Below are 24,986 nucleotides of genomic sequence, written 5' to 3'. Positions count from 1 at the left end.
ATTCCTTTCCCTTCTTTTTGTTTAGAATATGCAATGATGAGTTGGACAGCGTGGCAATGACCATCCAGAAAGCCATACAGCTCCTGTGCTCCTCGGATGAGAAATCTCAAGCCATGGGTGCGTACTACCTCCAGCACACCTGCTTCCAGGATGAATCTGCCAAGCAAGAGGTAAACTAACTTGTTCCCAGCTGCATTTTCAAAAGTGGGCTCTAGGTCAGGGTGCCTTCATTTTAGAAGGTCCATGTGAGACATCTGGAGCCTGATTTTCAAGCAGTGCCAAATATCTTTATTTTCCATTGCCTTCATCTGGAATTCTGGGGCTCGCACTTTCTGAAAATGTGCCCCAAGGTTCATTAAGTGAGGCTTCCAAATATCAAGGCATTTTTTCCCAGCAGACAGTTTCATTCATTCATTCATTCAATTCATTCATTCATTTATGAGCAGGTGGTTTCGCTAGCCCCTAGGCTCACAGCAATGAATTCCTTTCACAGGGGCTCTGGTTACTTTAGAGAGGTAGGACCAATTCAGTGCTGAGGCTAATTAAACATACCGGTCTACAGAGAGTCTGAGCTTGTGTGGCTGCTGCCTTTCCCCAGTCTCATCAACATGTATGTTACATCAATTCTAGGCTACCTTAGACTTAGATTCATGCCCACCTCCCCTTACATATCAGCCTGGAATTTGGCCCCTTGATTCTGAGTGTGTATTACACCAACATACATGTTGCCTCTGAATGTAGCCCATGGTTTCTGGGTGCAGGTAAAGCACTAGGGAATGTTGTTATATCACAATTATAAGGTCGTCTGCAGGTAGTTTTTCACTGCAGTAATAAAACTCATGAGGCCATATCCTCAGGTGACGGAAATCAGTGTAGCATGCTGAAGTCAGTGGGAGCAAATGCTAATTTACTGCAGCTGAGGATCTGGCCCATGGTCATTACTTGCAAGTCTTAATTGCTGACATCTGTTAATAATTATACCTAGCTCTTTTCATTGGTAGAGTGTAGAGTGCTTTACAAAAGAGGAATCATTCATTATCCCTGTGTTTACAGAAGGGGAAACTGAGGCACAGAGCTGTGAAGTGACTTGTCCAACATCAAAGCAGGTCAATAACAGAGCTGGGAATAGAACCCAGTTGGTCCCAGGCCAGTGCTCTGTCCACTAGGCCGCACTGCCTCACTACTCTGATACCCTAGTCATCAAGGCAATCAGCACAGACTCTCTTGACTACAGCTATCAACCCATTTGACTGCCTTGTGAAGAATGGAGTATTTTGGGTCTAGCCAGCCTGTAATGCTCAGGGTATCTTTTAATTTCCACTTAGTACACACTATGCTGTCTTCTTGCGTTAACGTCTATTGCCGTGGTCTTTTAATGCACCAGAGCAAATAGATGAGCTTTTCATGGGATGCTGATCCTTGTCTGTCTTCCCCTTTCACAGGTCTACCGGCTGGGTGGAATTGGCAAGCTAATAGAACTCCTCCGCAGCCCAAACCAAAATGTCCAGCAGGCTGCAGCTGGGGCTCTTAGAAACCTGGTCTTCAGAAATCCTGCCAACAAGTTAGAAACCCGACGGCAGAATGGGATAAGAGAGTGTGTGAGCCTCCTAAGGAGAACTCCGAACACTGAAATACAGAAACAGCTGACAGGTACATTCAAGCAAACGAGAGATCCTCAGCTGGTGTAACTTAGGATAGCTACACTGAATTCCATACCAGCCTATAACACTTGGGGATCTGGCTCCTAGACATTGGGGCCTGAGTCTCACCTGCCTGGCACCTTGCGTTGCCATGTGCACCTGTGCAAAGTACAACACTACCAGACCGGCATGACACTTTGCACTCACTTTCCCCAGGTGCAAATGACAACACAAAGTACGAGGCAGTGCAGGATCAGGCCCCTGGATTGCTCAGTTTATCAGCTTTGTGGCTCTTGCACACGGTGGCAGGGGTTCCCAACCACTGGCCCATGAATCAGGTCTGAGACTTAGAGATGACACCTATCCGACCAGTTTACCACCACAGCTGTGACCATTGAGGGCTTTTGAGCTATCAGGGCCTACGTGTGATCATCTGAGAGCTGTGTCCAGGGCATTCTCAGGGGAGGGTCCCATCCTCTGGCACTTAGTTCCCCTTCCTGGTCTGACAGGAGCTGAGATTTGGGGGTTTATTTCAGAGAGTATTGCACAGTTTGTTTAGAGTCCTAGGCTTTTCCTGAAGAGTTGAGTTCTACTGGGATCAAGTGCATGTGCTAACAGTGGGTCAGCCCGAGTTGTATTTGATTATAGTGTACTTGAGCCTTGGATAGATGGTCCACTCCCCTCACTGCCCCAGACTGAAATGTATACAGAAATATGATCTTTGAGGCTGGGACACCAGGCTCCATTCTAAACTGTAATAGGGGGCCTCTGTCCCAGGCCACTGTGATGCCTCTACCCCCTCCCATTTAACTGTATATACTCAGAAACTAGAATTTAGAGTATGCCCAAGTCCCATGGTGGGTTAGAGGGCACATGGTTAAATAGGAGGCAGTGAGCCTGAAATACAAGAAGTTTTTGTTGCCTGGAAAGGGTGGAGACCACTGAGCTAGTACAGTGCATTATGTGAGAACTAGGTTCAAGACCCTTCTCAAGATAACATGGACTAGGTAGAAGAGGTGACATTCTGGGTCTGTACTGGAAAGCTTGGTTTGAACTGTACACACAGCACCGCACAGGTTGATCATGGAGTGGCATATTGGTTGGTTTCAGATGAAACTCCCTTTTCTGTTAGAGCCAGGGGCAGCTTCAGGCACCAGGCACGCATTTGGTGTGCCTGGGGCGACAAGCCACGGGGGGCGTCCTGCCGGTCGCCGCGAGGGCAACAGGCAGGTTGCCTTCAGCAGCATGCCTGCGGAGGATCCTCTGGTCCCGCGGCTTCGGCAGACCTACCGCAGGCAAGCCACCAAAGGCAGCCTGCTTGCCGTGCTTGGGGCAGAAAAATACCTAGAGCCGCCCCTGGTTGAAGCTGGGATTGGACAGGGAGATTGGACCAGAGCATCTCTCTCCAAACCTGGAAGCTGTCTTGAATGCCTCAGTTGTAGACCTAGAGCTTGATCCTCTTCTTCTTTGCACCAGTTTTCCATGGATGTAACTTTCATGGAGTTATTCCCTAGTTACAATGTTAGTGAGAGGAGATTCAAGCCTTTACTGCATCGAGACCTTGAGGTCATGTTTGTCTTGCACTTTCTTTCTAGGGCTGCTGTGGAACCTGTCCTCCACTGATGAGCTGAAAGAAGATTTGATACACGAAGCCCTCCCTGTCTTGACAGATTGTGTTATCATCCCTTTCTCGGGCTGGTCTGATGGGGTCAGTAATAGGACAAGAGAAATTGTTGACCCCGAGGTGTTCTTCAATGCTACAGGCTGTTTGAGGTAGGTCAGCAGACAAGCATCACTCACACCCTTTGTGGCTATGCTAACAACGGGCCCCTTGTGTTGATGAGTCTAAAATGGATTAGGGAAAACAGGTGCCATATCTACACAGCTGGCAGTTAGACACAAAAGTAAGATTTTCCATCTTTGCTGGAAATGCCACCCTCCTCCGAATGCTCCTTCATAAATAGACTTGGAAGGATTAGATTTTTATTGGTAAATGTCAGTGAACGTTGATTTCACCATACACACCCAAACTGATGAAAAATATTTCAATCGATAATAATCTCAATTTACAGACAAGCAAAGTAAGAAAAATGCCTCTTGAGAACTTATTAGAGTTTGATTTAAGGATATTTACTTTATATATTTTGACGTGATGTTGACAATTTGTATTTTAAGTTATAAATCTTTGACTTTTTGAATCTCAGCATCTATTGTCATTAATTACTGTCTGATCTCCCAAAATTTCCTGCAACTGCGAACATTTAAATTGATTAAAAAAAATGCTTAAAATAAGCATGATTGATATTATCCATCAAAATTATAAGAACATAAGAATGGCCATACTGGGTCAGACCAATGGTCCATCTAGTCCAGTATCCTGTCTTCCTACAGTGGCCAATGCCAGGTGCTTCAGAGGGAATGAACAAAACAGGGCAATTGTTAAGTGATCCATCTCCCATTGTTCACTCCCAGCTTCTGGCAGTCAGAGGTTTAGGGAAACGAAGAGCATGGGGTTGTGTCTCTGACCATCTTGACTAATAGCCGTTGATGGACCTATCCTCCATGAACTTATCTAGTTCTCTTTGGAACCCAGCTATACTTTCGACCTGCACAACATCCTCAGGCAATGAGTTCCACAGGCCAACTCTGTGTTGTGAAGAAGTATCTCCTTATGTTTGTTTTAAACCTGCTGCCTATTAATGTCATTGGGTGACACCTGGTTCTTGTTTTATGTGAACTTCCCTATTCACTTTCTCCACACCATTCATGATTTAAAAAAGTTACAAGTGAAATTCTGCCAAGCCTATTCATAAAGTTTTCATGGTATCTAGAGCTAGATGAACATTTTCCACTGAACTCGTTTTTCAACAGAAAATTGAGTTTTTGATAAGATAAAAACATTTCACAGAAAGTGTCTTGTTTCCTTGAAAAGTTTTGATTTTTCATTAGAAAACTTTTTGAAAATTTTTAGCCAAAACAAGGAATTTTGGGTGTGGGAAAGAGGTCGGTGGGTTTGGGCCAAAAATTTTCAGGTTTCAGCTGAATTTTTTAAAATGTTGATTGCCAAAAAACAAAAACAAAAATTGTTTTCCATTATTTGATGAAAAGTCAAAATTTTCTGCGCGGGACTAAACCTCTACATTTTCGATCCAGCTCTAATGACTATCTCTTGCCAGCAAATTCCAGCTGATTCCCTTTTTTTATACTGGATCCTTTCATTCCAGTTACAGTCACTGGGTGTTGGCCCATCCCAGTGTAAGTGTCAGTGTCAAAGTGAGAGGCTCATTTATGGGCATGGGATGGTTTTATTTCTTTCTTGGAAAAGCCAGAGATTTTTTTAGCATGAAGATCTTCGTCCTGACTTGCAGTTTCTTCTACCAGCCTCCAGCTCCCCCATCACGTTGGGAACAACTCAGTGGGGAGATGAAAAAGCTGTATAATTAGGTACTTTAACGAACTGAAGCTGTGCCTTAGGGGGTGTAGCAACAGACCGCGCCCTTACCAGACGCACTAGCTAATGGGAGCTGCATTCTCTTGTGAAACTGACTAGGCGAACTGCAGAAGGGACTGCAGATTTCTCTGCCTGTCACTATCAGCCCCCAAAAGTCTCAGCCCTTTGAGGCTAGAGATCACTTCTGAAGGACAGTGCGCTACTGCCTCCATCCCTCTCTTGGAGGAGAACTTTCCGTGCACAGTTACGCAGCAGGATGGTTCTTGTAAGCAGGGCTGTCATCTGCTCCATCCCTCTAAAGGCACTGGAGCTCAGATATGCGGATACGTGTTAATGGAGAAATGGCAGTATCAGAGGATACTGAAAAATAGCCATCCAGGGGGCAGGGGCAGTCTTCTGTGCACTGGTTTGTCATTTCTTGTGCCCGTAATGCATAGCAATGCCATGGAGATAGTGCCAAACTTGAGGTCAGTTTGGGCCTAAAATGGGTCTGTAATAATATCTGATCATTGACAAAAGCCTAGCCACTCAGGTTTCTTAAGAGTTTCTGGATGGCAGGTGTCTGTGAGCTATTGCAAACCACTCATTTGTGAGCTACCGGTGCATTAAAACAAGATCATTTCATGCTGCTGCTAAAACTCTGCTGTCTTAGCCGACACTTTATCCAGAATATAGTGCAGTGAGACCACCACCACTTAAATCTAAGTTTTGCCGCTTTTTCTTAAAACCTGGTGTCCCCTGTGTGAGAGAGATGACAAATTCCTGAAGTATCCAGGACAAGCCTTATTGGATCAAGCTAAACCTTACTGAATTCAGTTAAAGTATTTTAGGAGTTCGTATCGTTGTGAGATCGTATATAGTGTCTCTAGGGGAGAGACATGACTCATGTAAACCCTGGGAAATGTTAGGAGCTTCAAAGGAGACTTTTAAACAATGTACTTTTTGAAGCTTCACCTTGAGGAGGGGACCTTTGTGTGCTGGTCATGGTGGTCACCTGTCACACGGAGACAAGATCAGAGGCCCAAACAGTAGAAAGGAGGGACTCAGAGAGTCATGGGGGTTCTTGTTCTGAGAAAAAGGTGTTATGAACTGATAACCACAGAAAACCCTCTGTGAGGTTTGAAGGACTGGTCACCAGCCCGAGCCCCTGTTGGAATTCGGGGTGATCTCTGGAAAGCTTATTACCGTGCATGTAAGTTGTTGTATTGATTTAATATGTTTTCTCTGTAACACTTTCACCTTAAGAATAAATGTGCTTGTTTAGAAAGAGCTGTGTGGTAATGATGCTACACTGACCTACGCCAGTTGAAGGTGTGCTCCTGGTTCTCTATGGCAATCTCCAGCTACTCATTTTTCAACCCTCTCTCTGGAAATAACTCTAAGCAGATATCCTGCATGTCCTCACTGTACATACATTGTCTCTAAGGAAAAATCGTATACTGGTAGGATTGTTCTGTCTAAGGGAATATCTTCCCTCTGGACTTACCCTAAAAGGAAAATCTCCATGGATGAAATTCACCCCTCTGGAGAGTAATGTGACAAGGCCTATACACCATCTAGGTCCCACTTTAATCGTCAGAGTTGAAGTGGGACTTAGGTGGTGCATTGGCCTTGTTCGATCCCCCTGCAGAGAGGTGAATTTCACCCTATAAAGGCAATCCTTCCAAGCAGGTTGAATTCAAACAGAGTTATGTGTGGAGCTCAGTGGCTGATGGAAAATACCCAGCTAATGGAGCTGCTTATCTGTCTTGCTTTATCTCCCTACATTTTATAAAATGTCTTCCTTCAGAAACCTGAGTTCTGCAGATGCTGGACGTCACACCATGAGAAACTACCCTGGCCTGATTGACTCAGTCATGACTTATACCCAGAATTGTGTGGCTGCTAGCCGGCCTGATGACAAGGTACTAGACATATGAGCTTCTCACTTACACACAGTTCATCGGCCTGTGCCTAGCCCTAGCCTCCTAGTAATACACCCTGAGCACTGAACCTGCGCAGCTCTTTTGATAGTCCGGCTATTGAGCTTGGTGCGCAAATGGATTCAGAGCTCTTTTGAAAATTATGGCCTACATGTCACAATAGTCGCTGCTGAGTGCTGAACGCTTCTGAAAATCTGGCTCTGATTTAGAAGTGAATTGGAAGTGAATTAAACTAAATCAGATTAAGGCAACTCTAACTCCAAATAAGAGCGTCCACACAGGGATTTAACGTGGTTTAACTAATCCTCTTTAAAAATTAATTCAGATTAACTTTCCGGAATGTCCCCATGTAGACAAGCCGTAAGAAAAATCAGAGTAAGGACCCTCAGAGTTTGGTGTATTATATTTATGTTCCGGCAGCAGAGTTTATCCACCTTATACTGCAAGACGTCATTGACTGTCACTAAATATTGTTACAATGTGCATACTGTTCCATGTTCCTGTCTGACAGTAAAACTGTTGTGGTTTTTTGTGGGCTGATTTCAGTCTGTGGAGAACTGCATCTGTATCCTGCACAATCTGTCCTACCGCCTGGATGCCGAGGTGCCCAATAAATACACCCAGCTCAACCACGTGACCAGGAATGCCTATGTGGACAAGACCCTCACAGGCTGCTTCAACAGCAGGAGTGGGAAGCTGGAGGTAAGATGTGCTCCTGATTCTGAGTGCTTGCAAAATGCACCGTTCACTCAGCCCCAGTCACTGGGTTCGAGTGAAGAGCTGCCCTGCCCCTGCATTATCAGGGCCAGAAAGGGGGTCTGAGGAGTTACATAGGAGTCACATGTCCTCCAGTTGGTACACCTGGGCGAGTTGAGAGGCTGGCAGCATATGCCAGACCACACTAGATGTGTCGTCTGTATGCAATAGGTGCACGGGTGCATGCAGATATTTATACGTGATCGACCGCCCAAGCCACCAAGGATAACGAAGTGTGATTCGTGTAGAAAATGCCAGGCTCCTGGATGTCAATCTTTTACTTTCCCTTAGAGCGATGAGTATGTTCTACCCATTCCCGATGAGGAGTACAAACCCAGAGGGCCCAGCTGGCTCTACCATTCTGATGCCATCCGCACATACCTGAACCTGATGGACCAGAGCAAGAAAGATGCCACCCTCGAGGCCTGTGCTGGGGCCCTGCAGAACCTCACTGCAAGCAGAGGACTGGTGAGCGCTCTTCTCTCTCTATTTCTCTCTCTCTCTCACTCTCTCACACACACCCCCACCCACCCCCCAATGGGCTCTGCAGGGGACAGACACCTCTTCTAAACTGCAGAGCACCAGTAGAATTGCTCCACGTTTTCTACTACAGCATTAAACTCTAATGCCATTACCCGCACACATTCGACACAGAGTGCACTGAGGATTTAGTCCACGGTTCCGCTGGACACACCCTCAACACTCCCCTGGCTAGGGCTGACACCCCAAACCTTCCTCCACGCTAGCAACGATGGACATAGCTGCACAGCACACACTCTTCGTGGCCTTCACCCAGCAGAAGTACCCTGGTTGTGTTGTCTTTTGAGGTCTGTGTGTCAAAGTAGGAAGGATTGGGCCTAAGACATTGTTTGTGTGTGTGCAAAATAGGGGATGGGCATGGTGAAGATCTGGGCTTGTTCTTGCCTAAACTTGGTTGATTTTAATTTGAGTGAGATGGCTAGGTAGATCACAGTTCGTTTATAAGCCGACTCCCCCAAGATGGATAAGTAAAAATGGAACGTTTTTATGACCCGTTCATAAGCTGACCCTATAATTCAGGACTTGGCAAACTTTGGCTCCTGGGCCATCAGGATAAGCCGCTGGTGGGCCGAGATGGTTTGCTTACCTCGAGCGACTGCAGGCACGGAGGTAAACCTAAGTAAACAAAGTGTCCTGGCGCACCAGCTGCTTACCCTGACGGGCCGGGACAGCAACTGGTGGGGAAAATTTTTTGGGGGGAGAAGCTGGGAGTCAGGGGAGTAACCTCTATGGCCACTCCCCACTTGACCCCACCCCTAACCCAGGACCTCCCCACATGACCCCTCCCCATGTAACCCCTCCCTGCCCCACCCCTAGCCCAGGACCCCTGCACTCTCCCCATTCCATCCCTTCCCACATTAGCTGGGGCGGGCCGGGGAGGATGTCTCTGGCCTGGCTGGAGCAGCTCGGGCAGGCTGGGCGGCGCGGCCACAGCATGCTCTGGCGGACCAGGCAGCACGGCCACAGCCTGCTCTGGGGGGCGGGACCGAGCGGCATGGCCGCAGCCTGCCATCCCCGGAGCTGCAGCTGCTTCGGAGGCTGAGGGGAGAGCAGGGTGGCCAGAAGCAGAGAGACTCTGGCCCTGCCTCTTCCCTTCTGATTCTGCTGGCTGTGCTGCCTCTCCTTGCCCCCTCTGTTGGAGGGGGTGCATCCCACCTCTCCCTCTCTATACACGTTCATAAGCTGACCCCCTTCTCTGATGTTTCCCTTTTTTACCAAAGAAATTCAGCTTATGAACGAGTATATATGGTAATACATAGGTTGGAAAAAGAGTGTTTGTACATTTGGGTATAGTGCTTAGATTATCCACAAATACAAAGTTAGTTTTTTAAAAGTCATATGATACATAGAGTACATAATCAACAATAACCCAAATTTAGGTGAATAGATTTAACAATACACTTTAGATATTAGAATCCGAATACTCGGGTACATCGCTCATGAAAAGTTGTACAGAGATTTGATTGTGGAAACCAAAATATATCAATGAGTGGAGATTGTCCCTCAGTAATTGAGAAGTAGGTAGGTTATCCATAGAAAATACAATCCACGAGGAAAGTATTTGTTACTTTCCTGAATGCGCTTCTCATCGGCACTCCAGCTCATCCCTCCTGGTATTGCCGACATCCAGTGATGTGTTCTATGAAGATGTCCCTTGACCACCTGATTGGTGTCCGACTCCATGAGTTACCTCATCAGCCGAGCCGCATTCTCTCAGCACTTGCTTGTTACTGGGGTCCCATGCGCACACAGCACAGAGACGTGTCGTGTGTTATGGCATCCCATCCAAAGGCCACCTGATGATGCCTCAGGGGAAGTCTTCTGCTGCATGTCTAGCTGGTAAAAGGATTAAACTAAACTGCCAGCCTTGATTTGCTCAGTCTTTGGACATGAAAAGCTTTGATTTCTTTCAAATCTGAGAAAATTATCTCTTTTTGTCAGTGGGGTGAGGATCCTCAAAGGGGCACAGGGAATTTGACTTTCAATGGGAGTTGGGTAGAGCTGGTTTGGGAAACTTTGATGGAACCACATGCCACTGGGATATGCAGCTCTGCCTAAAGCAAAACGCTTCATGACATCAGGTTGATTTCACTAGAACTTTGGCAGTTCTTTATTTTTGCGGTTTTCTTCCAAAACAATGTTGAAACATCTGGTTTGATGTTTTTTGGAACAAAACGTTTTGATTTTTCATTTTGAAATGACATTTTGTTTCAGTTTTTAAAAACACTAGATTATACTAATTGTTTTAAAAGTAGGCATTGAGAAGAAATGGTTTTGTGGAAATGAACATTCCTACTACCCTGAAACCCTTTTTTTTCTTCAGAATTTTCCTTCACAGAGAATTTCTGATTCAAAATAAAGCCAATTTTCAGAATCCTTCCCAAAACGTTTTTTTCCCCTCCTTTAGATCTGGGTGTCTAATTCCCTTAGACACCTTTGAAAATCCCAGGCTTGTGCTGGGATTGGTTATGTAGCTTAGGAAAAAACTTGTCAACAAAGGAAAAGGGAGATTGGTGAGGTGAGTTACTGACTCTGGAAGGTAGAGTTTTATGAGTGGTAGGAATGTAGAATTTAAAGGGGGAAATGGAATGGAATGCTAAACTGTGTTGCACTGTTCAGAATTCTATTACTGGAACAATCACCATACTCAGATTTCCTGCCATGAAGATTCCAGGTCTCTTCTATAGAGATTTATTGAAATGTAGTATTTGTATGCAATTAATAAACTTCATTTTGTTAAGCTGAGTCTTTTGGCTGAAATCTGGGACATACAATGCCTTGTGTGTTAGATCCATGTTCCTTGCAACTAAGATTTCCGGCATGTTTCCTTATATTGATCTCTGTTTGCCCTTCCCAAATTTCCTAGTGTAGTGCAGGTTTGCCATGAGATGAACTGCAGAGCATAAAACAAAAACAGCACATAAATGACATAGAAGTATGTGATTTTTTTTTCCCATGGGAATATCTTTTCATGTGCAAATGTGAATTTTAATGAGCTCAACATTGCAAGAGGGAAACTTGCAAAGGAAATTTGCAAACACCTATCCTACAAGCTTTCCTCGGACAGATCTTCCCTTGAAGACGACAGAATTCTACGTACAGGGAGTTTGCAGAATGGAATCCTGTAGCCCTTTTGGTTACAGACTAGTGGATCTGTTCTCTCCTCAGTGTTCCAGGGTACTTATCTCAATCCTGTTAGCACCAATAGGTAACACAGCACATGTCTGTTCTGCACTCAGGGAGGGTAATCAAGTTGTCTGTCATCTCAACCCAGTAGAATGCACTGGTGGTAGCACTGCAGCTGATTACCCGAAAGGAGAAAAGATCCTGTGCCAATAAGACATGCCCTTATTAGAAGAAAGAATGCAGCTGTCTGGCAACATCATAAAATTGTTTAGCAGCTTGTTCATTGTTGGTCTCTGAGGCCAATAATTCAAAAAACAAGGCTCCTGTGTCCATATGTAGGCACCTAACTAAATGGACTGATTTTCGGAGTTGCTGAGCATGCATCAAGCCAATGGATTCACTCTGGATTTACACCAGTGTAAACAAGGACAGAACTTAATGCAAGTGCCTGTCTTTTTAAAAGTATCATTTAGCTGTACAAGAAGTGGTTTGTTCCTCCTGGGATGTGAGGGGTGGCAGGAGAGGGGCAGTTTGTGCATGAAACTCGAAACCCTCCAATTAATGCTGATCGGATTTAACTCATAAACCTCACCACCTTGTTCCCCCCCGGCCAAGCAGGCTGAGGCGAGACTGACTCTCCAGCCCTAATATAAGTTGTTCATGGACAGAAAGGGATGCATAGGAGAGACCTAGATCCTCAAAGGTGTTTAGGCACCTAATTCTCATTGAAATAAATGGGAGTTAGGCACCTAAATACCTTTTGAGGATTTGGATCCAAGAGGCTACAGAAGAATAAAATATGATATTGATGATTATTGTATTACCTAGCTATACTTTGCTGTCTATAGTGTGTATACCTGGAAATGCTGTATAGAATACACCTGGCCTGCATGGGTTGGCTGTCACTAACAAATTCTAATTTGTCCCCTAGATGTCTAATGCAATGAGCCAGCTGATTGGCTTAAAGGAGAAGGGTTTGCCTCGTATAGCACGGCTCCTCCAATCCAGTAACAGTGAAGTTGTCCGATCTGGGGCTTCCTTGCTGAGCAACATGTCCCGGCATCCTATTCTCCACAAAACCATGGGTAAGGATCTTCCATAAAGGCCATTTCCGAGGGGTTGTCTAGCCTCTCCCCTTCTTTCACAAGCCCACCTTCTGTTGTAAACCCATCAGCTGAACTATGCCAAGCACCATCACTGGACATAGAGACACCAAATGCACTGATGTCACACATCCCCTCCCCACGGCTGGTGAGCATCAGGGCTGTGACGCTGGCCAAGAGATGCTATTTGTCCTGATCTATAGCCACCATGAGGAACCCTCAGCTGATGTCTTTTTGGAGTAGTGTGCAGTCTGGTTAACAAATGCTACCTCACCCCATTGGTGGGCCTCTCACTTGATCCCTGGCATGCTTCATGGATAAGATAGAACAGCTGGTTTCTCTGGGCCTCTTTCTGGGAGAGGCAGTGTTTCCCTTGGTTGGGTTGGACTTGGCTTCTTGGGGTGGTGTATACAGTTTCCCGAACCTCACCGCTTGTGACACCAAGCCATGTTCATCATTATTGCTTAGATCAAATAGGACCAGATCCTCAAAGGTATTTAGGTGTGTAATTCCCGCTGAGTTAGGCACATAGATACCTTTGAGATCTAGGCCATAGCGGCTATTGTGTGATTATTAATGCCTCACATAGGGCCTGATTCTGCAGCCCTTCTGTCGCATAGTACTTACTCAAGTATCTGATTGATCTGCGCTGGTTTTTATTTCAGTCCTGATTGGAATATTCCTCCTCTTTAGCTCCCCAGGTGCTTCCAGATGTGTCCCGTCTCCTGGCCTTCCAGTCCGGGAACAACAGCAACTTTGGAGATATTATGTCCTCTGCTTGCTACACCATGCGGAACCTAATCATGTCCAACCCACAGATGGCCAAGCCTTACTTGACGAGCAGCATGCTAAATAATGTAGTAAACCTGTGCCGAAATGGGTGAGTGATGGTGAGGAGGAGGCTGGGGAGCCATGTGCAAGCACGTTAAGAGACTATGCAGCCAACTTGTGCACATGCCCATTGGGCCCGGAACAACTGCATCCCTGATGCAATGCTGTTTAGTGACAGTCCCAGCGGTCACCGGGTACTATCTCACTGTAGGGGCTGAGAAGCCCCTGATGTTTGTTAAGGGAGATTACTGCTGAATCTCAGATACCATCTTGTGGTGACAAATGGGAAGTGCTAACTTCTCAGGGAGGACCCCTCTACAGCTACGCTGGGGCTTGCATGGGAGCCTGTGCACTGCAGCGGGGAGGTGTGATTCCCTGCACAGGTAGGCAGACTCGCACTAGCTCTGCTGGAGCTGCTAACGCTAGCAGTGTGGATGTTGTGGCAGGGGCCGCGGCTCAGGCAAGCCACCTGAGCTCAGATCCAGGGGTCAGGTGGGCTTCGACTCTGGCAGCTAGCCTGAGCCACTGCCCTGCTGCAACCTCCACACTGCTATTTTGTGTGTGAGTCTATCTACCCGTGCTGGGAGTCACACCTCCAAGCTGCAGCATAGACATAGCCTAAGGGAGTTAGGAACCTACATCCCATTGAATTCAATAGGAATTTGGGCACCTAACTTCCATTGAACATCCCAGCCCTAAATATCAGTGATGTTGTTATGAATCCCATCTACCTCTTATTCAATCAGGTGCTATAGCTCTGGGTTCCCAGCATTATTGTTATTATTAACGATACTCATAGAAAGTGCTTGACAAAGAAAGCCAGGATCATTATCCTAATTTTACAGGTGAGGAAACCGAGGCAAGGTCAATCTGCAGGCCAATGCTAGAGTCAGGAATCAAACCCAGGTCTCCTGAGTCACAGTCCAATGCACTATCCACTTGGTGCTTCAGTCATCAGCCAGGCTCTGAGGAAAGCATATAACCATGGCAGTAGAATGCACAAACTCATAAATGAGGCAGAGAATTACTTGAACTGGCTGGCACTTGGCAGGAGCAATGAGGTTCTCCCAGAAGATGAGATGAGACTCATCTTCGAGAAAGCTCAGACATTCAGAGAAGCATTTGGAGCTGTGGAGAAGGCACTCAGGGAAAAGCGACAGGAGGCGCAGAATGGGCAGGCAGACTTCATGAGCAGCACCCAAGCACTGCACCATTACTTGCTAGAGCTTGTATAGCGCTCTTCTCCCCCTGCACCTTCCCCACCCCCCATAGGAGTACAGGGGGAAAGGGGAGCTCCAGAATGCCTCTCACACTCCCATTTGGTCACCCCAGGCTCAGGGCTCTGTGTCTAGGGCATGCAGTGAGACTGCTTGTTCTCAATTCCTCACCCTGGTTTTGGGGGTGCGGCTCTGGCACGCACTGATGGGGCCTATTCTGCATTCCCCAGTGATCTCCGTGCTTGTGGCACTCACAAAGCAGGCCCACTCTCAGCTCCCGGGGACTCAGCGCTGTGTCTGTGGTTTGAACCCAACCACCCCTCTTTGGTCTCAGAGCTGTTTGCCTGAGTCATGTCCATTCTCAGCCCCCTTAGTCGCCGAGCTGCTTGCCTGTAATACAGGCCAAGTAGACGCGGTCTTAGCTCCCCACTGTCTCAGAACAAAGGGACCTAGGTGCAGCAATACGCCATGTTACCAGCCCTCACTTTTAGATGCCTAGAAAACCACTGGAAGAACAATGGGACCTCCTAAGCCTGAGTTAGGTGCTTAGGCTCCCTCGTCAGTGAATGGGGAGAGGCAGGCACCTCAGAATGGGATCCACAAAAGCCAGCACGCTAGGCAGGGAGCCACCTAAGCCAGCCACTGGGGGAGGTGCCGAGGGGGTGGGAAGCCATGCTAAGCCTGGCCGGTCACAGAGTTTGGTCCCTATCTCTGCTTGCGATCCACAGCCAGGAACCCCTTGCCGGGAGTCAGGTGACTTAGGTGCCTACACCATTTCGTGGGATTGTCAAGTACCTGCCCAGCACCACAGAGCACAGCCAGGGGAGATGGGGAAGGAGGTGGCTGTCTCCTGTCTAACTCTTACCTCAGTGGCTTGGGCCCTCAGCTGGGATGTGGGGACCCTGCTTCATTTCCCCTTGTGCTTGATGGGAAGGGATGGGAACAGGGATCTACCCTCTTTCAGGTGAGTGCCCTGATCCCTGACCCCAGGGATTCTCTGATGTAGGTTGCTCTCCATCTCTTCTTGAAGCAGTTTCACTTTAATGAAATAATTAACCATTAATTGGGCCACAGAGAGCCTAAGAATCACTCTCTAGTCTAGTGTTTTGGATGCTCATCTAGACTCTGGGAGGGTTTGGTTCAATCACCTGCTATTTGCTGAGACGGGATTTAAGCAGCGTTCTCCTACATTGCAAGAGAATGTCCCAACTGCTGGACTTAGAAGTAGGCTGAGGTGGGGCTCCCTTGGTCTCTTCTGCTGAAGCTGTTCCACTTTAATTAACTATTAATTGGGCCAAAGCAAGACACAACAACAGGACATCCTCTGTAGCCAAGTGGTTAGGGACTTATCTGAAATGGTGGTGACCCTGGATCAATTCTTCCCTGTTCCAGATGAAAAGAAGGGATTTAAACAGCATTTTCCTTTAGTCTTACCTGCTGAAGCTAGTCTTCTTTAATTAAATATGAATTGGGGAAAAAACAGCTGTAAACAGCCTTCTATAATACAGTGGTGTGGGGGCTTGAGTCCTCCAGCTACCTACTGTCTTGAAAGGATTTGAACAAGGAGCTGCCCTGGCTTTTCTGTTGACACTGTTCCACTTTCATTAACTATTAATTGGGCCTAAGCCTTAGAAGTCCTCTGTAGCCTGTTTGCTAGGGTAAGGGATAGCTCAGAGGTTTGAGCATTGGCCTGCTAAACCCAGGGTTGTGAGTTCAATCCTTGAGGGGGCCACTTAGGGATCTGGGGCAAAAATTGGTCCTGCTAGTGAAGGTAGGGGGCTGGACTTGATGACCTTTCAAGGTCCCTTCCAGTTCTAGGAGATTGGTATATCTCCAATTATTACTTTATTACTTACTAAGTCCTTAGAGTGCTAGAGAATTGAGTTCGTCTTGCTTGGACCTGAGGAGAAGTGATTTAAACAGCAAGTCTTGCAGGCTGTCCTGTTGAAGCTGTTCCATTCTAATTAACCATTGATTGGACCAAGCAACTGCTAAGCATGTGAACCCCTCTATAATCAGGGCCGGCTCCAGGTTTTCTGCTGCCGCAAGTGGCAGGAAAAAAAAAAAAAAAAAGGCCGATCGGCGGCAGTTCGGCGGTAGCTCAATCGCACCACGCCATTCTTCAGTGGTAGGTCCTTCGCTCCCTCTCTTCCACTTCAGTGGCACTTTGGCGGCAGCTCAAAGAGGAAGAGAGGGACTGAGGGACCCATCGCCGAATTCCCGCTGAAGACCCAGATGTGCTGCCCCAGTAGCAGACGGAGTGCCGCCCCTTTGTATTGGCCACCCCAAGCACCTGCTTCTTTCGCTGGTGCCTGGAGCTGACCCTGTTTATAGTGGTTAGGGTGTTCACCTGGGATGCTGGATCTCCTTGGTCAATTCCCCTCTGTGCCTGCTGAGGGGAAGGATTTTGAACAGGGATCCACCCTCTCTGGGCCCTTTTAATAAAATGCAAATCACTCTTCTGTTCCCTGTGGCTGGCTACCTGCCCAAGCTGGGGGAGATCCCAGTTCCAGTTCCAATCCCAATCCCCCTTCTGTACAGGGACTGGAACAGGGATCTCCCACCTCCCAGGGACTGTTGCAACCTCTGGTGAATAAGGACCAATCCAGCTTTCCATTAGTCAATGGAAAGATTCATTAGGAATTGGATCAGACCCTTAATCTGCTACAGGTTTGTAGCATTCCTTTGGGGATTAACTGGGTAGAACCTCTAGTTTGTCACAGGCCGAAAGATTTCCAGAGTCAAAAATCCATCCACTTTTAACACCGGCCCTAGTATTAACTGACCACCTCTCTCAGCAGAAATCATTGCCTGTAATTTTTCCACCTGTTTTAAAATGTTTGGAGGGGCCAGTTTTTACCAATGGTCAGTTGACTTCATTTCACATAGTCTGACCAGCAGCTGCTGCTGCTATTTGCGTGGCCATGTGCACTCAGTTGTGTCACACCGAGAACTGGCCACGTACCTGCGTGAGTTGCTTTCTAGCACTTCATTGTCCAGGTTTTGGCTAGAGCTGGGGCCAAGTTGCAGAGTACAAACTGGGTCAGAACTCTCTGAAAGTCTGGGGTTGTCAGGGTTTATATCGGGCCTGTTATAACGATCAGAGCCAGCAGTGAAGTTTGGATCCAGTTCTGGTCTGAAGTGTTCCAAAATCTTAGGAAGACCTGAAGCAAATGCCTGAAGGCCTGAGTCTTGTTCACAAAGTTGTTACTTGGGCAAACTCCCATTAAGTTTTGCTGAGTAAGGACTTCAGGGGTGGTACAAGTACAGGTCCGGCACCTTTGGACCTGATCGATGCCGAACCAGAGAATTTGCTAAACCATGGGAGGTCAATATTATAGCGAGCGGGTCCCTTTTTATTTTTTTCTCGCTAAGGCGAATAAATGGAACACCGCTTGCAACTCTGCCTAGCCCAGAAGTACTGTCTCTCTTCATAACAAAGGGTTAGTGTCATTACACAAACTTACTGTGTTGCACAAGGCAATAAGTAGATAAAACATAAAAAACCCCAAATAAAATCATGCTGGACCATGGATGGTGCAGGACCAGAGAGTGCCGGACTAGAGAGGTTCAACCTGTATTATTATTTCTTCTAAGTCGCATCTCAGCTGTCCCCACGAAGCAGTGCGAGGTTGTTCCTTTTATTGTTTTACTGAGTGATCTGTGCTATCTAGTTCCAAAGGAGTCCCACAATGGCGCTTATACCATTTCCCTCCTATCTTGCAGCTGTTTAGATTCGACAGTTCAGAAGTGTCTCTTTAGCTCAGCTTCCTCCCATTCCTCTGAGTTACTCCCCTTTGGACCATCCCAGAAATCCCCGTCCCTCCTTGGCATTTGCCCAAATGATGTCTTCAAGGCAACCTGTGAGCATGTAGTTGAATGATCTCCATTGCGGCTGGCCAACCCTCTGCAATGGGGGAGCTGGTTCACACCATGCTGAGAGGGGCATTGGTGGGCTGTGGCCAGCTAAGAGTCACTGGATTTCTTTCATCCTTCCAGCTCCTGTCCAAAAGCAGCTGAAGCCGCTCGCCTCCTGCTGGGTGATCTGTGGTCACACAGGGAGCTCCAGGGCATTCTCAAACAGGTGAGAAAGCTAAGTGTTAGCCTTTTCCTGACTCTCAGCTAACTGGATTCACCCACTGAGGTCAATGAATTTGCGAGGGGTGTAAGTCAGTGTTGAATATTGCCAGTGTCTACGAGAAAAGCCTGGGGCTTTGGGAGTGCCCATAGAGCTGACCACCAACACACGGGCCCCATTCGCCTCTCGTTTACACTGGTGTAAATAACTCCATTGAGGCCAATGCAGATCCACTGGTGCAAAGCCAGCACAAGTGGGAGAAGCAGCTCCACGGAGTCCCTAACTTGTGTGACGAGAGGAGAAGTGATTGTGACAGCCCCCAACAAGGGTTCCTTTTCTCTATTCCCACACTTCCTCTTTTGTCCCCAGACCTGCCCTGTAGTCACCACCCCTACTTCAGGACAGAATAATCCGTTAGACCAACAAGAGAAGCAGCCAGCATTTGTCAGGTCCCCTCTCCTTCCCCAGCAGAATCCCTAAACCTACAGAGTGGGAACTAGCCTCTTTGCTCCAGACTGATTTATTTCACTAAACTGGGGTTCTCCTCCCCACACCATGGAGAGCCAACAGCAGCAGGGAGTAAAAGGATTGACTGAGGGGAAGGGGCAGTGTGCGGAAAATGAGTGCAACTTGTGGGCCTCAAATCCACACAAAGGTTGATGGTGAGGGTTTTTTTCTGTTTTTAACCTTATAGCAGCTCTCCTTAAGACACCAATTCCACCTCCAATTTGACAAGACAGAGTCACTCTAGCATATTTTATACATGGTCCTTGCACAAATGTGCATCGTACATACCTGATCTTTAGTGTCTTTCCAGTATAGGCAATGATATTTCCTCAGCAAGGTGGGTTGAGGTCCTGCTATCTATAGAGGGAAGACAATGCAGGAAAGACTCATTCCCTCAGTAACTATGACTGTTTGCATGCACATTGCATGCTTTGTGCAGGCAAAAGATTGCACAAGGTGCATGCAACATTAACGTTTCTGCAAAAGATATAGTGCACGCAGCCAACTTGCTGGATGCAGGTGGTCTTTGAGGTAGGACAGAGGAATTTGACTCATGGGTGATGACGTTAGATAATTAGTGATTTGCAAGTTACCTGCATTAACTATCTTCCAATAACTTCCATGTCTCATTCTGCAGCAAGGATTTGATAAGAACATGTTGGGATCCTTAACCGGGAGCACTTTCAGGACCCTGTCTTCCAGATTCTAAGAAGAGACCTTCAGTACAGGTTCAGCCTGCAGGTGAGAAGGGGATTGTCACTGCTGGAAAAAACATGGTGTTCAAGAACAAACAAGATGGTGCCTTGACACCAGGAGCAGTGTCATGTCATGTAAATGCTGCTCCACTCACTCACATTTAGTTAAGTGGTAAGCATGTGAGGCTGTTTCTAGGGCCAATTGCAAATATTCCATGAAAACCCTGTTTCACCAGAAAATGGGGTTTTTTTGAGTCAGTAAAATTTTTCACTAAAGGGCTTTTTTAAGAAACTTTTGACTTTCCATCAAATACCTTTTTGGCCAAAAACTTAGTTTTAGGCCAACAAAAATTTCCCATTTTTGGTTTTTCAATAAACAGTCAAAAATTTCAATAGGGGAGGAAAAAATTCCAGTCATCAGCTCTTGCTGCTTCTAATGCAGAAATTGCCTCATTGGGCTAAGATGTAGGGAAGTCATTTCCTTCCGACTCACATGGTGTAACAGCTACACAGATGAGGTCGGCTGCTTCTAATGCAGAAATTGCCTCATTGGGCTAAGATGTAGGGAAGTCATTTCCTTCCGACTCACATGGTGTAACAGCTACGCAGATGAGGTCGGCAGGACAGAGACTGTACCTTCTCAGTGTTTGGACAGGGCCTACCACATTGAACAGAGCATGTGATGTGACCACGAAACCTCCTCTCTACAACCAGGACAGCCCTTCAGTGGCTTTGACCTTTTTTTCCCAAGCTAGAATATGAAGTGTTCAACATCAGTTTACAGAATGCAGCTTCTGTTTCAGCTTTCTCCAAGAACATGTCAGTTCTTGAACCACAAGTCACGTTAATCAGACCTTGTGATTAGCATGGAATGATTCCCAAATTTAATATGGCACTTAACAGCTTCTAGGCACTTTATGAGCCTCATTAGTCCTCAGAAAAGCCCATTGAAATAGCTAAGAAGTGTAATAGGGCCTGCATATTCCAGCTAGGGAACCCAAGGCTGAGAAGTTAAGGCCACCAGGATTTTGAAGTACTCACTAAAATTCATTGCCTCAATTTTTGGTCAAGAAACCTGAGACGTAGGGCCCAGTGCCATGCCATCATTTTATGCAAAGCATGTATTGCATGCCCCAGGACTGGCTGTGCCCATGTGATGATTCTGTCCAGTCCCCAAACTTGCAAACAAAATGGCATCTTCTGCATTCACCATGTACGAGGTCACACCACAAAGAGGACACCATTTTGTAGGACAAAATGATATCCTCTGCACAGCGTGGGCTTACATGCATGGTGAGCGTGATGTCATGCTGTGTGGAAGACACCATTTTGGATGCAAATGAACAATCGCATGCCACTGGGAGAACCTGATTTTCAGAGGTGTTGATTGCCCATAACTCCAACTGAAGAGAACTAGAGCTGCTCAGCAACTCTAACGCATCAGGCCTTTCACATCTGGAGTTTGGGCTCCCCAGAAATTGGGGCATCCAAAATTAGTAATTCGCCCCCTTCTGCAGTATGTCCTGTGTGGTCAAACACTGTGCCCCCCCCCCCCCAAATGTCCCTGTGGTGGGGCAAAAATGATGGAATCAAGTCCCTCTGCACAGGGGTGAATTTCAGCTGTGATGAATAACTTGACCATCTCCACTGAGAATCATGGTCTGACAGGTTCTTGTAACTTTACCACAGATTCAGGGAGGGGAGGGGAACAGCACAGGGAAAGGATGTGGGAATTATGGCGCGTCAAAGGGTGAGGACATTTCTGAATGTGAAAAAAACATTTTGAAATGAGTAATCAAGGTGTTTGTTTTTCCCTTGCAGAGTTTATCGTTGGTTCGTGTCTGGAATGACTTAATCCTCAAGGGATTAGTTAGGACATTACAGATATACAGTGTTTATAGAGTTAATCCCAACTGTAAAGCAAACTAAGTATACAATTTTTTGTGGTTGATACAGATATTTGAAAGCATTTTGGGGGGAGGGTGGGGAGAGGAGGAATTTGAGTTTAAAGTTTCCGGATGTCAATAACCTTTTTTCAAATTGCGTGTGTGTGTAGAGACACAGACACACACAAAGTGGGATTTTCCAAAGATACACCTAAAACAATTAATCCTGCAGTTTCCACTGAAAGCCAATGGGTGTCGTGCACCTTCACCCCCTTAGGCACTTATGAAAATCCCACCATATAGATGTGTGTGTATGTATATATGCACTAAACACAACTGTACCAACCCATGTCATAACCCATTCTTATGCAAATATGTAAAACTACTAACTATATGCTATGTGTTTATTTCATTGTAGATGGCCACTGTAGACAGATACAAACCATAGTGTTTTAGATGGCTGGTTATTTCTAAACTTGGTGGACATGGACTTCTTTCTGCTTTCGACTCTTTGTCAAGTCAGCTTTCATATTCAGAGACAAGTATTTTCTCTCATAGGTTACATGGTTTCTAAATCTCAAGAAGCAAATTCATGTCTGAGCAATCTCACTGGAAGCAGGGCCTCAGAAAATCTTCTCATAAGCTGGATGTTACTGTACATTAGTCACAGATAGTCTAGAGCATGGAAGCTGCTGAGGCTACAAACCATTTAAGACACCACAGTTAAACATAAGACACGTATCTTACTAAATGCCTCCATTGCTTTCCTAATAATGCTGTAACTGGAAAAGCTTGGCATTAGATAGGCTCAGCTCGACAAAGGGACATGACATTGTTTCCCAGGGACGTAGTGCACACTAAATGGGGATAAAAGGCAAAGAAAAACAGCTGTTTTATCACTGTTGGAAATAGTAATAGGAGTAGTTGAGTGGTTAAAGAAGTTAGAGAGCTCTTTAAGGAAGGACAGTCTGGAATACTTTCTGGTCCCAGATGCTATCCAGTTCATCCTGTATGTGGTAGAAAAGACCTAAATTTCTTCTTAATCAGTCAGTTTCTTCTATGACATTAACAGGATGAAACTGATGGCTCTGTCTTGCTCTTTTGAAAAAGCCCACACTATCTCCAGTGCTGTTGAGCGAACATGTGTTTGGGGAAAGGGATAGGATCAGCTGTGTGAATGGAATACGTTTGCAGAAGGCCTGTGCTAGGTGTCCTGCATGTGATACCGTTGCTTAGCACAAGCAAGTCATTCTACAGATTCCAGGGCTCGCTGGAGCTCCCGGAAAGAAATCATTAAGGGAGTGAGTGAGAGAAGGAAAATAATGCAAGTGTTTTGTTGGGAGGCAAAAGTCTAGGGTCAGCACCTCAGCTGGGGCAATGCAGCATAGCTCCGTTATTGGCAGTGGAATTTTGTCAGTTTATAGCAGCTGGGATCTGGCTCACTGAGTTTAGGTTGGGCCTCCTATGCCTATTTTCTAGGTCTGAGCAAAGGGGCAGAACTTGCACCCTTGTGGAGTAGAATTGGCGGGAGGGTCTCCAGCCAGGGTAAAAAGGCAAGAAGAAAATGGTAGAGTGGAAGCTTTTAGCCAGTTGATTTTTCACTTGGGATGGAAAAAGCATTTTTAACCCTTTGCACCTTGCTGAGCAATATCTCTTTGCTTGTACCCATACATGTTTATTTCTACATGTTGTATCCTTTCTATGCAAGGATGTCAGCCAAGTGAAATGGATGGAGAATAAAGCTTCCTGGGGTGGATTTGTAGACTTTGTAAGCTAAACAAAATCATAGTCCCAGTCTCAAGAGGGAATTTGGCCTGGGGACGTGATGCCATCATACCTTTCAAATACATAACTGCTCCATTTATGTGGTTCAAAATGTTCTTAGGAGAACATCAAACTTTGCTTGTGCAAGATATCTTTTCGGTTTTCAAGTGCATTGTGCATAGTGGCAGGCATCCCATTTCTCATTACTGGTGGTTGTAGGCACAATCTCAACAACTGTACGCTTGCAGTTCATGCATGGAGTTGCATGTGTAAATGGGGCACACACCTTTGAAATTCTGGAGCTGAATGTCCATAGCTGTAAAGTTAATAGGGAGACCATGATGACCTATTAAATGCATCAGTGGCAGACTGAGGGAATCCCAGTGTAATTTTGCAGTTAATTGACATACTGTGCCTTTATTTTAAGGCACCACCACTGTCAGTTGTAGCATAGCAGAACGTAGTATATCACTTTAGTTAAGGCACAAATAGCTGTATTTGGATACTTTATAAAGCCGATAGAATTTTATTAGTAATTACTAAACCCAAAAGGCCAGATCCATACCTGGTATAAATTCCATTACTTCAGTAGAGAGTTTTATCTAAAACTAACAAATAGCTTCAAAAATATTGTCCCTTTAGTATGGGGTTAGTTACTGACTCACATAAGAAAGCCCATTAATCTGATACGGCAAATCACACATTATCAGCCATCACTGTGCTCCCAGAGGTATTTTATGGCTACTATTCCCTGTAAAAAATGGGTGATATTAGACTCTATTCTCCCCGCTCACCATGGTGTGAATCTGGGGTAACTCTACTGAAGTCAATGGACCGATGCTCGTATAAAATGGTTGTAAGGAAAATCAGGCCCATTGGGATAACAGAAGTCACTGCAACCAATTGGCTGGGTGTGTCCCCTCAAAGCAGCTTACTTGCCAAAGAACAGAGTTCAGCAAAACACCTGACATGTGGTAAGGGCGTAACGCTCACTTCCCAGTAGTAACACTGTACTGTTTAGAGAGATGCTGTTTTGTAAATGCATATCTTTAACTGTGACATCCTCCTCGACAGTATATTCTCCCCGCTCATTCTAAGTATATTTTGAGCCTTGGATTTTTTTTGTTTGTTGGTGTTTGAATGCCAAAATTGGGCTTAGCATACCCCCAAAGCAATACCAATGAGAACAGGCCCAGTGTACATAGCATGTGCTCTTGTTTGTAGTGGGTGGGTGGGAGGGGAATAGAGAATTACCAGGGGCGGGAACATACCCAGCACCAATGCTGGCCCTGCCACAAATGTTAGGGCCTGATATTTCCAGAGGACCCTAGTCATGTAAATAACTCCCTTAATTTAGGCTGAGGTGAGCTTTGGCGGGGAGGGGGTCCCCACATGTGCTGTGTTTTAGGTATTTTAAATTTCTAGTAAAGGGAAGTGTCAGATCATCATCTGTCTTTGTTACTGACCCAT

At 46.0% G+C, this 24,986-nt stretch overlaps 2 protein-coding genes across 3 annotated transcripts in view; both read left to right on the top strand.

The window, feature by feature from the left end:
- The window catches only part of PKP1 (plakophilin 1), a 52,175-nt gene extending 28,856 nt beyond the window's left edge, over positions 1 to 23,319 (top strand). The window contains exons 4-14 of the mRNA XM_045014832.1: positions 26 to 170; positions 1,443 to 1,650; positions 3,236 to 3,413; positions 6,881 to 6,995; positions 7,560 to 7,715; positions 8,061 to 8,237; positions 12,367 to 12,520; positions 13,232 to 13,418; positions 18,586 to 18,670; positions 19,809 to 19,912; positions 21,688 to 23,319. Coding sequence (XP_044870767.1) covers positions 26 to 170; positions 1,443 to 1,650; positions 3,236 to 3,413; positions 6,881 to 6,995; positions 7,560 to 7,715; positions 8,061 to 8,237; positions 12,367 to 12,520; positions 13,232 to 13,418; positions 18,586 to 18,670; positions 19,809 to 19,880 — 1,477 coding nt within the window. The 3' untranslated portion in view covers positions 19,881 to 19,912; positions 21,688 to 23,319. The remainder of the gene's footprint in view (positions 1 to 25; positions 171 to 1,442; positions 1,651 to 3,235; positions 3,414 to 6,880; positions 6,996 to 7,559; positions 7,716 to 8,060; positions 8,238 to 12,366; positions 12,521 to 13,231; positions 13,419 to 18,585; positions 18,671 to 19,808; positions 19,913 to 21,687) is intronic.
- The window catches only part of LOC123369342 (maestro heat-like repeat-containing protein family member 7), a 1,253,347-nt gene that overhangs the window by 544,677 nt on the left and 683,684 nt on the right, over positions 1 to 24,986 (top strand). The window lies entirely within an intron of this gene.

The sequence above is a fragment of the Mauremys mutica genome, chromosome 4 (genome assembly GCF_020497125.1).
Source record: "Mauremys mutica isolate MM-2020 ecotype Southern chromosome 4, ASM2049712v1, whole genome shotgun sequence".
In the NCBI taxonomy this organism is placed as follows: domain Eukaryota; kingdom Metazoa; phylum Chordata; order Testudines; family Geoemydidae; genus Mauremys; species Mauremys mutica.
This window is presented reverse-complemented; position numbering and strand designations above follow the sequence as displayed.